Below are 15,014 nucleotides of genomic sequence, written 5' to 3'. Positions count from 1 at the left end.
ACATGTAAGAAAATGGTCAGAATAGGGGACAGGAAAAACACAAGATGATGCCTTGTCATCTGTTGTCAATATCTGGTCAAGATTGTTCCCATGAGTATTGTCAGTATTTGTATTTTCAAGATCTTTTAACAGTTTCATATCTTCATCAATAATGTTTCCTATACGAATGCGTGACAAAATATTTGCATATATAGGATCGTTCTTTTGTCTTATAATTTCATATAGTTCATGAAGTTCAAAATTCTGTGTCCATAATGAACCAGCTAATGCACGGTATCCTGAAGAAGGGTTTTTGAAGACGGGTAAATCGCCGTCAGGATTCAATTGCAAAAGGTCTCCTACTGCCAAGACAGAAATTCCAGCGAATGGTTTGTTATAGATCTCGAAAATGTGCTGATGTGTTAGATGCAAGTGCAATAGACTTCTGGCTCCAAACATAAAAATTTCATCAGCTATTATGAGTTTGACATTGATGTAATTACTTCGTAACCTATTTAAATTCTCTGTGCCAGGTTTTTTATATTCAAATTTGTTTGATTTGTCCTTTATTGGTAGATTAAAAGCTGAATGAAGTGTTGTACCATTAATGTGTACTGCAGCTTTTCCTGTAGAGGCTGTTAGCAATACTGTTGGTTGATCAGGACTGTGTGCTGGGGTACGCAAGGCTCTTGTTACACCTTCATATATAGCATTGATCAAATGAGATTTGCCTACACCCCCTCCTCCACTCAGAAAGATATGAAATGGATCAGGTACATTTACAGACAATCTCATAGCTGTGGCCCAATAATAGATGAAGTCAAATAAAAGTCTCTGTTTGGAATTTAGGGATTGAATCAACTTGGAAAAATCAGTGTCTGGTAATGTTGATGTTTTTGTCAATGTGAATGATTTATTAGATGATGAATGACGTAAATTTGTTTCTAGAACATCATTTGGTAAGTTATCTGGATTGAGGAATTCATAGTTTGGATCTTCTAAAACTGCTCCTTCTTTTTCCTGCTCTATGTTTGCCATAAAATCTTCCCATGCTTCCGGAGCCATGTCATCCGGGTCAAAATTTTCTAAGACTGAGACTCAACATTCAAAGGATTAAAAAAACGTTTGCTGAAGTACTAGAACATTTTGAAACGGACTCAACTTGCAAACAGTTATTTAACACGGAACCTTTCACTGAATACAGCAAACACAAAAATATAGGAGATCTTTTGATAAAATCTCGCTTACATTAGATACATTAAATTTGGACCCCTGATGAGGCTTCCTTTACTGCCGAAACACTCCACAACTACCATTATAACTACATATATTTCTTCAATATTATAAAGATGCAACAATCAGATGTGGTTTAGAGTGTCGGGTCCTAAATATCAAGTCAGGTTGATTGATGTTGTTTATTCTAAACATACGGCATGCAGTGCAACACAATCTAAGTGCATTAAAAAGTGCTTTTAGAAAAAAATCAAATTTGAAAAAGAAGTGGCAGAAATTAGAGATCAAACATCCGAGGAACAAATTGCACTATGAACAACTTCCCCACTTCACCGAAAACGCCATAAATACTGTCTCAGAAGAACAGTATGGCGCCACGAGTCAATTTGGTGATCAAATTGAAGAAACTAGGCACCATGCCGAAAGAATGAAAAACATTCTTGTTTGCTTGTTGTGAGGAGAAGAAAATTCGAGACGCAAACAAATTTGTGATGGCTGTACCTGTAACAGGAGGTGGGGACTAAAAGACGCACGCGCAAAAAAGAACACACTGTTCCTAAGCCAGAGCCCCAAGGAACCGTTCAAATTATTGTGGAAGAGACAACGGAACAGAAAGAAGAAGAGGATACTGAAAGATACCAACATGTCCCAACGAACCACAAAATACCAGCTGATGTCACGCTTGGGATGCCAACATTTGTCAACACAAACAGCAATGAAGGAGTGTCTTTGGTTCTACGACATATCGATATGAACGGCGGGATAACAAGATATGAAGGAAAAGACCGACAGTGGATGTTTGCATGCAGTGATGGCAGGCCACGTAGCCTTTATCAAAGGATACTGGACGAGGTTATGATTTGAGACCATTGCAATGAGCCTTGCTTGAACATCCAATCTTACAAACAACACCATAAAGAAAACCACAAAGAATGTATCCCATCATGCTCAAGAGAATAAGTAAATGTGTGAATTGATGGGATTCAATACAGAGAATGCAACACAATTTCCAAAATTCTGCAAAAACCACCACGTCGCTTGGCACCTGTTGCTAACATTTCACATGACAGCATTGCCAAAAAATGGTGTATCCTTACATACAGCATGCCAAAGATCTCAACCAACATCAGTCGAGTCCTTTATAAGGTATTACAAAAATAAAATGTCCGAAAATCCGAACTGTGCATATTTGAATATTTGCAAGTCTTTCGATTTTTTCTGGCTATTTTCAATTTTGGTATTGGCATTCGGCGGAATAATGCAGAGCTTGTAAGAAGCGCAAAATTTCACATCAAAGAACTTTTTTTACGGTCTTTTTCATCCCCATTATTAAGATATTGAAATATTTGATGCAATTCAGTATAAATTTATGCCAAAAGATGTACGTGAAAAATAGGATCAAAATGCGTCTTTTACAGTTAGCGGAGACAAATCGAAAGGCCAGCACCTTGATTTTATATTAGAGGAAACAACAAAGCAATCAAACACTACTTACCAAGCGGAACCGTCCATTCTGATGATACATTGAAGTATATCTGCTGTAATATGAAGTGTTTTGAAAACTTACAGGAGAAAGCTTCAAATATGCTGGGAACAAAAACACCAACTGAATATGGCACCAAAATCATCGATATTGATAGTGCCATCCAAGCATTTAGACCCGTTCTAAGAAAGCATCTCTCGTAGTCGCCTGATTCGTTTGACAGGTTAGAGGGAATAAAACTGCACCCAGGTCTTCTTGAATTTTTGACCAATTCAACAAAAAAACGGATGTCCAAAATTGACAGCGATATTTTAGGCCAAAATTTAAAACAAATCAACAGAGCCAGTTTATATTACAAAAACAGAAGAAGAAACTTATTAACACAAACAAAACATGAACTTTATGGACAAATCAAGACATTTAAGTTTTTTAACATCTGACAATCTTCTCCGTGTACACTATTCACAAATCTTGGAAAGTCTGGAAGTTCAAAACGCCAACAAGGCACCTTATGCAAACCTGTACTTTGATCTGAAAGATCTGCTTGTAGCAGATACAAATTAAAGAAATATAGAACCATTAGAGGTCTCTCAAAGCGTTGACAGAAGAAAATTTACAATGTCAAACCCTTTCAACGAACATATCGAGTGCAGTGTTATTTAAATAAATGCCTTAAGGATAAACCTGATGTATCTGGGACAATGAGATAAACCGCACAATATTTCTGCAAAATCAATTGGGTAAATATTCATTTGCATTTGATTAAATTTTTATGTTGCGTTACCCCATCTGTACTTTGTATAGTATATCATATTTACAAACCGTTTCCCGAATTCTAAACTGTGATGATGATTGTGAAAATGAGCTAACTCGGACAAAACTCGTGTCCTTTATAACTGGTGTTTTATATACCACCCCCCCCCCCCCCCCACCCTTTCCTTAAATACACTTCATTTCTCGGATCTTCTTAATCAACGTTTAACTTAAGTAGACGAGCATAAGACATGCTTGTGATTATGCCCCTTATTTCAAAGATAAAGAGGATTGACATTAATTACAATGGTCAGCTTAAATGAGCTAACTCGGACAAAACACTGTTGTACATGTATTATATAATCACTCCATCCCCCTAATATTCTCTTGGTCTCATCACACATAATATCAGATTCCATTTCTCTGATCATCTTATTCAACGTTTAACTCAAGTAGACGAGCATAAGACATGCTCGTGGTTACAACATTTTTTTTTTACAAGATCAAGAGATTTAACATTAAATAGAATGGTCAACTAAAATGAGCAAACTCGGACAAAATACTGCTGTATTATATAATCATCCTTATATGCCTTATTATATCCCTATTATATGCCTTATTCAGGCGGTAGTGAATACCCGCGGCACGCCCTAGCTGGGTAACCTACTGAAGAGGTAAACCCTTAGTAGAGGCAGTCACTGTGTTAATGCCTTATGCAGGACGGACAGTGTACAACCTCTAACTAAAGGCGTACCCCTTCCCTAATACTACTAGAGTATCAGCGACGACTAAGCCAGGCTAACCTCCGAGAGGACAGCCTCTATAATAACCAACTAGTGGCAAACACGGTTGGTCCTATTAACTATGAAAATGTGGTAAGCCTATCTCTCAAGGCAACCCACCTACCAAAACCGTACCTTAGTCTCGCAATTTCTCTCTCTCTTCTCTATGAAGACTGCTAGGGAAAAGAACGCTGCAGCTGCGATGCGCTCGTTTATATACCCTCTGTGGGTCACGTGACAATCTCCGCTGGTTGCTAGGCGACAATACAAACACAGCTATCATGTGCCGTACGCATGATTCAACATTACATAACTTAAAATCGTTACACTACCCACGCCTTCGATGACATGCGACCCGCATGTAAATAAAATATGAAAACTACCAAGTTATATTTATTTAACATCAGTACTCAAACTACAAAGTTTCTTAACTTTGCAGAAATAAACAATTTTCCTTTAAAAAGTGCATTTCAAATGATTCACATATCAAACACAACTTTTTCTTTAGAAACGATCTTAGTGTCAACATTTCCATCTCTGAACTTCTTGACAGTTTTCGTTGTCAGGATTCTTTTCAAAGGATCCGTTTGAGTTCCGCAGTCCCTCCTGCTTCCAAACGAGTTTCCAAAGTGTTCACCACCTAATGAAGTCTGCACGGCTTGATCCTCCTTTCTCAACTTTTTAGGTTGTGCAGGAGACAAGTGAACATCCGAAGATTTCCGCTTACTAATTATCGGAAGCGAAGGCGTTGTCGGCTTCCTAAACATCCTTCCCTCAAGCAAACTTTCATCTACCTCTTTCTCTTGAGATTCAGCTTCTTTATCACTCGTGGTGTCTCCATCATCGTCTTTATCGCTATCCTCATCTGAAATTTCTCCAATAAGATCTCCCGGATCTTGAGCAAGCCAATCGTCTTCCCGCTGTTCTTTCACTTCTTCACACTTATCCTCCTTGCTTCCCAACTTAACGACTTCTTCCTTGGCTAGGCCAGGGTGACATCTCTTCATGTGTCGCTTCAGGTTAGCTTCTTTATTATTACAGAAGTCGCACACAGGACATTGGAAGGTCCGCATAGCACACTTGAAGACGTGTCCTTTGTAGTCTTCTTCACTTTTTGCTGAATAGGAACACATTGGACAACGCCGAAACTCATAATTTGGAGTGGTCTTAGTCTTTGCCATCTACAACAAATGAAAAGAGTATAAGTCACTGTACTCTTACAGACATTATCATACTTAACACTATTTATCAGGTTTATCAACATAATAATCATGAAGCCATTTAGGTGGCCTTCTATCTCTAACAGGTCTATTATTACGGACAGGGCTATCATATGCAACATCATCTTTGCCCTCTTTATCGAGTGGCTCTTGATCTTCCTCTAGTGGTGGAAGTTCCTCATTTGAAAGTACCTGCGGATACTTCTTTCGCATACGGTCAACGTGTATAACTTGTTCACCCCCTTTAGGACCACAGTTGATCAAATACGTTATGTCAGACATCTTTTTGATAACCCTATATGGACCTTGCCAATAGCTTGTAAATTTTGAAGAGGTCCCGGGCTTTCGTCTCGGAAAGAAAACATATACCTCTTCACTGCTAACAAATGTTTTCCATTTCAGTTTTCTATCATGGTAGTGCTTTTGTCTAACCATGGCTTGTCCAATATTCTCTCGGACAACATTGTGAGCAATCTCTAGGCGTTCTTGGAGTTCCCATACCCATTTGTTTGACGGAGACTGTTCAATGTTACGAGGTGGTTCATACATAACATCTAGTGGCGTCTTTGTCTCTCGGCCTAACATTAACATATTTGGAGTCATCCCAGTAGTTTCCTGTATGGATGATCGATAGGCCATCATAACATATGGCAAATGGACATCCCAATCGGAGTGGTGCTGATTTACAAAGGCACTGAGCATCGTTGTTAAAGTCCGATTAAAACGCTCTACCATACCATCTGACTCTGGGTGGTAGGGAGTCGTATGTGTCTTTTGAATGTCAAGTAGCTTACATGTCTCCTGGAAGAGTTCACTTTCGTATTGTCGACCTTGATCCGAGTGTATTGTGTCTGGGACACCAAGTCGAGTAATCACCTCTTCTACAATTTTTGTAGCTACTGTTTTCGACTCCATGTTAGGCATTGCAAAGCACTCCGTCCACTTAGTAAAATAATCAGCTACAACTAGTATATATCTGTTGCCTTTATCAGTCTCAGGCAGTTCTCCAAGAATGTCAGTGGCTATTCTTTCCATAGGAGATCCTGAACCAATTATTTGCATCGGGGCTTTATTTGTCATAGTAGGCGCCTTCCTCTTGGTGCAAACCTCACAACCTCTAATGTATTGTCTGACATCTCTTTGCAAGCCCGGCCAGTAGTAAGACTGTCGTATTTTTGCCAAGGTTTTATGCACACCGAGATGACCAGCTGCTCGATCATCATGGCAGAATTTTAGAGTTGTTCTCCTTTCTTCGTTTGGGATTACAGCTTGTAATTTTTGACTCTTTGAAATCAATCATCCCACTTTCTGTATAGAACACCTTCATGTAAAATCAATCTATCCCATTGAGACCATAACGATTTTACAGTCATGGACTCCCCTGATATGGCATTGTATTCAGGACGCTTTTTATTTGCCAACCACTTCTTTACCATACCTAGATTTCTATCGGAATCCTGCATTTCACTCAAAGTAACATCTTCTGTGAAACCAAAGGCATTGTCTGAATCCTGCTTTAAAGCAAGGCAACCCAGTCTATGATCACTCTTACACTGCTTGCATGGCATTCTGCTCAAACTGTCCGCGTTATTGTGAAACTTTCCTGGCCTATGTTCTATATAGAAGTCATAACTTGACAGCATTTCTATCCAACGAGCCAGCTGCCCCTGGGGATCTTTAAAGTTCATCAACCATTTTAATGAACTATGGTCGGTCCTTATTTTAAACTTTCGGCCATACAAGTATTGTCGAAAATGTTTGACGAATAGCACAACAGCTAAGAGTTCTTTGCGAGTAACGCAGTACTTCCTTTCAGACTTCGATAGACTTTTACTCGCAAATGCTACAGGTCTCTCTACTCCATTCTGTATTTGCGATAGCACCCCGCCTACGGCTTCATTGCTAGCGTCAGTATCAAGTATGAATTCTTGATCGAAATCGGGGTGAGCTAAAACTGGAGCTGTCGCTAGTTCTTTCCTTAGCCTATCGAAGGCATTTTGACAGTCATCGTTCCATCTAAAGGTTATATTCTTCTTCGTCAAGTCATGTAACGGTTTTGCAATCATTGCAAAATTTGGCACAAACCTTCTATAGTAACTGCAGAAGCCTACAAATGACCTTAACGCAGTGAGGTTAGATGGAATAGGCCACTGTTTAACCACTTTGATCTTTTCGGGGCTCGTTGCTATCCCTCTTTCAGATACGATATGACCTAAATACTCTACTTCTTTTGCAAACAATGTGCATTTACGCGCTTTTAATTTTAGACCAGCAGCCAGTAAGCGGTCGAACACTAGAGTAAGATTTTGAATCATATCCTCTATAGTATTTCCTACCACAATGATATCATCTAGATACACTAGACAGATATCCCATTGAAGATTTCTTAGAACTGTCTCCATCAGACGCTCAAAGGTTGCCGGGGCATTACAAAGCCCGAATGGCATGACCTTAATTGATACAAGCCTCTTCTTGTAGCAAAAGCTGTCTTGCTACGATCATCCGGAGACATTTCCACTTGCCAGTATCCAGAGTTTAAATCAAGAGTGGAAAACCACTTGACTCCATTCAACTGATCTAGTGAGTCGTCAATCCTTGGCAAGGGGTAAGCGTCTTTGATTGTCACGCCATTAAGCTTGCGATAATCGACGCAAAATCTGGTTGTACCGTCTTTCTTTTTAACAAGGACGACAGGTGACGACCATGGACTTGTTGACTCTTCAATAACATTTCTCTTCATCATGTCATCCACATGTTTATCAACCTCTGTTTGCATGTGAAATGGAAGTCGTCTTGGGCGTTGTTTGATGGGCTGTGCACTTCCAGTATCAATCTTATGCTCAGTCACATTTGTCTTCCCTAATTCTGCATCTGATACAGCAAATAACTTTGAATACAGCATTAAAAACTTATATATCAAACTGGCATCTTTGGCACCCATTCCTTTTATTGTTCGTTCGTAAAGATCATGGAGGTGATCAGGCATTGCCTGTTGATTGTCGTCAAAGCATTCATCATCCTTTACATCCTCTACATTTTCTATTGGCACCAGGTTTGCCACTAATGTCCCCTTATACACATTAAGAACTTGATCAGACAAGTTCAACATTCTAACTGGTGCAAATTTTTCTCCAGTTACAAGAGCTCGCGCTACTAAGGCTCTGTCTGACTCAATAAACCGACATGAAGGTTCTATTAGACCTAATTCTGGGACTTTATCAAATATTGGAGGTAAAACATTGCACTTGGCGACAACCTCACAACTCGGTGGTATACAAACATCATCTGCTAATGTGACCCTGCAACAGCCAATTTTACCTTCCATGTGTAAAGCATGCCGTTTGCCTCCTACTTTCAGTGACAGGGATTCCATATCTATGAAGCAATGGTGGTCTTTCAGAAAATCAAGACCTAGTATACCATCAACCCCTATTTCTGCAACGGCAAACGCTTGTGCAAAATTGTCATTCCCTAACTGCATGTTGATTGTTAGTAGACCGTCAGTCTTTAGTGGTGTACCATTTGCAGTTACTATTGGTCTACTCAGCCTCACAAGCTGTGAGTTCCGAAAACCAACGGAGTTTAAGATATCCGGAGATAATATGCTCAGGGTAGCTCCTGAATCTACCAGCAATTTAACAGCTTTGCCATTTACTAATGCATGTAAAAACATGCCAGCCTCTCCAACTTTGTAGGTGACACCAGACCTTCCTGCAGAACTTTTTGTATTTGGTTTGTTGGATTTAGGCAGACCATTCTTCGATGGACCTTGGTCTGAACTCTTTGTCTTATCTAATAACTTTAAGTACTTGAAACACTTGGCTTTGACATGTCCTTCCCGTTTACAATAATGACAAACTACAGTAGATTTTTGTCCGCCTCTTTTATGCGTATCTACTGTGGGATGGTCTCTGTCTTTCTTCAGAATTTTTATTTCATTTTGAAGGTCAAGTACCGCCTTTGTCAACACCGATATTGGGTCTAACTTTTCTTCATCACTCTGTGTAGACCTTGCATAGGTTGGACTGTCGTGCATTCGATGGTCTGCCGCCTGAAAAGCATCCAACTCAACAGCATGTCTCACGGCATCATTGAGATCAATGGGCCTTGCTTGTCGAACCCTTAGACGCATGTCTCTATCTCTCAGGGCGTCTATAAACTGCTCTTTGGAAAGCGTCTCTTTTACCTCAACTGGTGCTGTTGGGTAGGCAAGATTGGTAAGCCTCCTTATATCCTGACCTAATTCAGGCAATGAATCTGAGGCTTTCTGTCGTCTCTCACGCAGTTGAGCTCTATAGAGCTCTGTCTGATTTGTCGGGGAGAACCTCTCTTCAAGCGCTTTGCACAATAGTCTGTAGTTGCACTTCTCACCCTCTGGTAGGTTTCCTAAAACACCCTGGGCTTGACCCCTCAATGATACCGCCAAATGCATCCCCTTGTCTGAAACAGACCATTTGTTAAGGGCGGCACAAATTTCAAAATGTGATTTGAAATCAACCCAGGATGAACTACCATCAAACTTGTCTGCCTTAACTCCTGATCGGACGGGCTCATTGTCATCCTTTTTCTGACGCCTGCGTGTTACATTGTCCTTGTAAGGCCTTGAGTCATCTGGGTCATCAATGGCTGCAGAGTCGATATATGGTGTACTTGATACACGTTGCTTGCGGTTTGTCAGCTCATTGAAATTTTCCACAAAACTAGGCTCGTCATCTCCAAGAAAACTGGTGGTCTTCTTTAATTGCTTAGGTTTCGCACCAGAACTCTTATATGACTTTTCACCCAGTAATGTGGTGTGCCTGCTGTCAGGTATGCCTGAATCTCTGGCGTGCGATTTCTCAGCTGTCTTAGGCAACCCGTCATGCAACTGCCGCAATTCTTTTTCTAATGCGCTCATCATAATTTAAAATTAAACACAATACAATCAAAAGAATTTATTCCGACCAAAATTCACATAAAGTAATCAGCTAATAATTCAACAGTTACCCAGATCCCACCGCTGCCACCATTTATTTTTGTAACGTGTCGAGGGGTCCGTACCTAGTCAATTCTAGGGTCTGGGGGTTGAATATAAAAAAATATCGAACAATAATAATTTTCCTCTCTAAAATGATAAGTGATTACAATTGGCCTACAAATATTTACAAAATGGCCTTCCCTTACTTAGGGTAAAATCACAAATGAATCTGGTCGGCCGGGATTGTAACTTTATTAATACCACGAGGTAAACACTATTATATGCCTTATTCAGGCGGTAGTGAATACCCGCGGCACGCCCTAGCTGGGTAACCTACTGAAGAGGTAAACCCTTAGTAGAGGCAGTCACTGTGTTAATGCCTTATGCAGGACGGACAGTGTACAACCTCTAACTAAAGGCGTACCCCTTCCCTAATACTACTAGAGTATCAGCGACGACTAAGCCAGGCTAACCTCCGAGAGGACAGCCTCTATAATAACCAACTAGTGGCAAACACGGTTGGTCCTATTAACTATGAAAATGTGGTAAGCCTATCTCTCAAGGCAACCCACCTACCAAAACCGTACCTTAGTCTCGCAATTTCTCTCTCTCTTCTCTATGAAGACTGCTAGGGAAAAGAACGCTGCAGCTGCGATGCGCTCGTTTATATACCCTCTGTGGGTCACGTGACAATCTCCGCTGGTTGCTAGGCGACAATACAAACACAGCTATCATGTGCCGTACGCATGATTCAACATTACATAACTTAAAATCGTTACACTATTAAACGTTTCACTCAAGTATACGCGCATAAGACATACTTGTTGTTATGACATTTTATTTCCAAGATCAAAAGAACTAGAAAACTGACCAGTCAGGAAGGGCCCCGCTATGACAATTAATATAGAGAAGTGAAAAAAACTTTGAATTCCAACCTCTTTATATTAACAATGATGAAAAATAAATGCCCTGCAGAAGATGTAAAGAACTGGGATATATAGGATCTCGTGATTTGTAGTTGGATATGATTTTCATCCAACAATTAAAATGTTTTTTTCTTGAGCCTTAGTGGTTTTTCAGAAATGACAGAATGGGTTTATTATCTGATTACCTGTTAAAATTAACAGCATTAATGCAGAAAAAAATAAAATAATAAAAAAATAAAATAGTGAAAACGGATATCTTAATATGTATCTTGATTTTAGAATTCAATAAAATTATTATAAATCATTGTGTACGGTATTTTAACCAAAATAAAATATGAATATTATATTTTAAATCCATATTTCAAAGAATGTACACAATACTACACATCATTCAAAATTGACCTTAACTTCAAAACAAATTTCATATGCAGACACAGGCAGTGCAGTAATTAATCTCATTGTGACAGTAGTTGCAGATCTGCAGCTCTCTGGTTGAAAAAATTCGGATAGACAAACCAGAGAGCTACAGTTCCAAGCGTTGTAAAAACCTCCGATTTACGCCGCCGTTTTTGTGTCGCTCGCTTCGGGAATTATATCCGACTTTAAAAGCATTCAACCGCCTAAAAAATTGGATTTATTAATTAAACATATAGTTTACCCTAACTCTGTTAACTTTGTTTTCCTTTCAATGGTTCACAACGGCCATCCTTCGCCTTGGAAAGTCATCGTTTTAAAAAACTCGCCTTATGACAACCATGTTTACCTAGTAGCGAGATCTCAGGTGCGTCGATTTACCCAAATGGACCCAAATTCAAGCGGAAAACAATTATAATAAAATCCTCATAATTTAGGGAAATTTGGAAAAATAAAAATAAAATAAAAGCTACTTTAAAAAGTTGTTTTATTTTTATATAATATATATATTTATATTATTTGAATATACATGTAATTACATACATTATATACTTTTACAAATCGAGATAAAATGCTCATCTTTAATTTTCAAAAACAATTTTTAAAGATATACTGAAATAATTTTAATTATTGTTTTGGACCTTCGGCTTTTATTTTTCCAAATTTCCCTAAATTATGAGGATTTTATTATAATTGTTTTCCGCTTGAATCGCCATTTGGATCTTTATTTTTCTTAATAACGGCTAACAACCCCATGAAATGACTAAAACAAGTGATAATATTAGTAATAAGGATTTTATTATAATTGTTTTCCACTTTAATCGCCATTTGGGTTCATTTGGGTCCATTTGGGTAAATCGTGCTGTCCAAGTGCTTTTAATTGTATGACTAATTTATGCTCGAGTTTAACAAAACTTACATAAGTTGCAATAAACTAACTTTTTCTTGAGTTCACTTAATCAAAGTAATACATAATAGTTCCAACTAATAAAAAAGATTATATGTAATTAGAAGTTATGAAATAGATTTATAACTGCTTAATGTCATATCTTATTATATAAAATAACTGAAGTCCTAAATTAATTAAGCTACAACTAGTAAACACTAACAAGTTGTTTATGGAAATGCATATATTAACTCGTACCGTAGATATCTCGAATGAAACTCTATAAAAGGCCTTTCTAGTCGTTTTGATATATTCACCGTTCGACCACTTCTTCATATAGCCCTGATTGTGTGAAGCGGCTGGAAACGTCAACAAAGGTTGGGTTAATGTGCAACATCTTCAATTTTGGACACTCAAGAAATCCAGTTTATTGAAACTCGTGTGAGATTATGTCTAAACAATGAGACAAAATGAAAAAGTCCAAACATCCGTTAAACTATTCACCGCGGTATTACCCAAACGTATACTATCGTGTCAAAAGTATGTCACCCCCCCCCCCCCCCACCCAAAAAGAGACATATTTTAAAGGGTTTTTGTTGATATTTTTTGTCAGAAATGAAGATTTTCCATTTTTATCCAAATGCCAACAATTTTGAAAAATGACATTATAAGGTAACCTGACAAAATATTTCTTGTCCAAAGCGTTGCTATTGTAGATTGTTGCAACTTCAGTACTTTGATTTCATGTCAGTTCACTTGAAACTGTAAAAGTCCATCAGGCCCAAATAGTGCTGGTCCTTTCTGAGCAACAACCATCAAGTCCATGTTTTTTCTGTTGTTTATTCAACGTCACCGGTACATGTACCATGCCCAAGGGATTAATGCTCTCACCCGAAAAAAGTATTTAGCTTGATTCTGGTCTTTTGAAGTGGAACATCACTAAGCTTTTCCCTATAGAACGTCTCTGGTATGATGGAGACAGATGATCCATTATCAAGTTCCATGTCATTTTGTTGTCCTTTGATCATTGGCACTTTCTTCACATTGTTCACAGAATGCACAAGTAGTATAGGTTCAAATTGATGTTCATCGTTGTCACCATCATCATCTAAGTAGTTCACCCCTTTTTGGTTTCTTGTCTAAATCCTTCTTCTTCTTGAAACATGCTCTCTCAATATGACCTTCATTTGAACAATAGTGACAAATACTGTGCAAGTGTTTACAAGATTTCACACTGTGATCACGTCCACACCTCCAACATGGTCTATGACTGTCCTTATGTTGCTGTGATGCAGGTGGATGTTTTTGCATCTGTGGTTTAGGTTTCGATTTCTGACTTCAACTTTGTGTACTGTGGCACTGGTGTTCCGCTGTTCGCGTAGTTTCGTGGCATCCCGTCCTGCTGTTTCCATCGCATGCGCGATTTTTATTGCTCCATCCAGGGTAAGTGCTGATTCAGACAGCAGTTTCTTCTGTACCGATTCATTTTTTATCCCACAAACAAATCTGTCTCTTATAGTATCATTCAAAGTCTCTCCGAAGTTACAGTCATTTTTGATGGAGAGAATAATTTAAGCTATTAAGTTTATTTCAAAACAGTAGCATCAGTATCTTGCTTTAATTATTACCTCTAAAGGATTTACTTTAAGGTCAGACGACACTTTCCTCGAGCATCTTTTTAGTATCTCCTCGTAATAAAGAGTTCCAATAAAAATTATTATTTATAATCATTTTTAAATGATTTAGATTTTTATTTTTTGCATTTGTAAACCTAGATGGCCGAGTGGTTAGAGCGGTGGCCGCACACTGCTAGAAGTGTAGGTTCCATGAGTCGTGAGTTCAAAAACCATCTCCGGCTGTATATATCAATGTATAAATTTTAATATCAGCAATTAAAGTGTATTTTAAAAAGAATATATAGGAAATTGTATACTCCGGTATTTTGCAGAAATACCTGGTAAGGTATCCTAATTTTTGGCAAGAAAGCTTGTCAAAGTAGTAGTAAACCATTAACAAATTCCTGGAAAAAGTTATAAAAAATTGAGGAACGTGTCGTCTGACCGTAATTGCCACATTTACCAGTAGTCGGTGATTTTTGATAAAAAAAAAATTATAGGCTTAGAGACCATTTCTTTCTGTTCCTTTACATCATTAATAATACCTTTCAATAAAGATTCAAGAATACTTCTTGTTTTCATTGTCGTAAAAAGTTATATTAGTACAAACCTGTGCAGATGTCATACTTTCAAATACCGGTACTTATAATTGTCACAGTGTCTGTTTTCTTGCCAATGAGGCATTAAATTACTTGTGTATATCTAACTGTACAACTATGAATAACTTTTAAAATACTTGTAGTTATTGATTAATCAATACATGTA

General features: G+C 38.3%; 1 protein-coding gene across 1 annotated transcript; it reads right to left on the bottom strand.

Annotated features, from left to right (window-relative positions):
• Positions 1–4,704: 4,704 nt before the first annotated feature.
• On the bottom strand, positions 4,705–6,648 carry LOC128170009 (RE1-silencing transcription factor-like). The gene has a single exon (XM_052836003.1). The coding sequence runs from the start codon at positions 5,409–5,411 to the stop codon at positions 4,710–4,712; it is 702 nt and encodes a 233-aa protein (XP_052691963.1). The 5' UTR covers positions 5,412–6,648; the 3' UTR covers positions 4,705–4,709.
• Positions 6,649–15,014: the final 8,366 nt, after the last annotated feature.

The sequence above is a fragment of the Crassostrea angulata genome, unplaced genomic scaffold, assembly GCF_025612915.1.
Source record: "Crassostrea angulata isolate pt1a10 unplaced genomic scaffold, ASM2561291v2 HiC_scaffold_277, whole genome shotgun sequence".
Classification (NCBI taxonomy): Eukaryota; Metazoa; Mollusca; class Bivalvia; order Ostreida; family Ostreidae; genus Magallana; species Magallana angulata.
The sequence above is the reverse complement of the archived record's forward strand: the minus strand, read 5'-3'. Positions and strand labels throughout refer to the sequence as shown.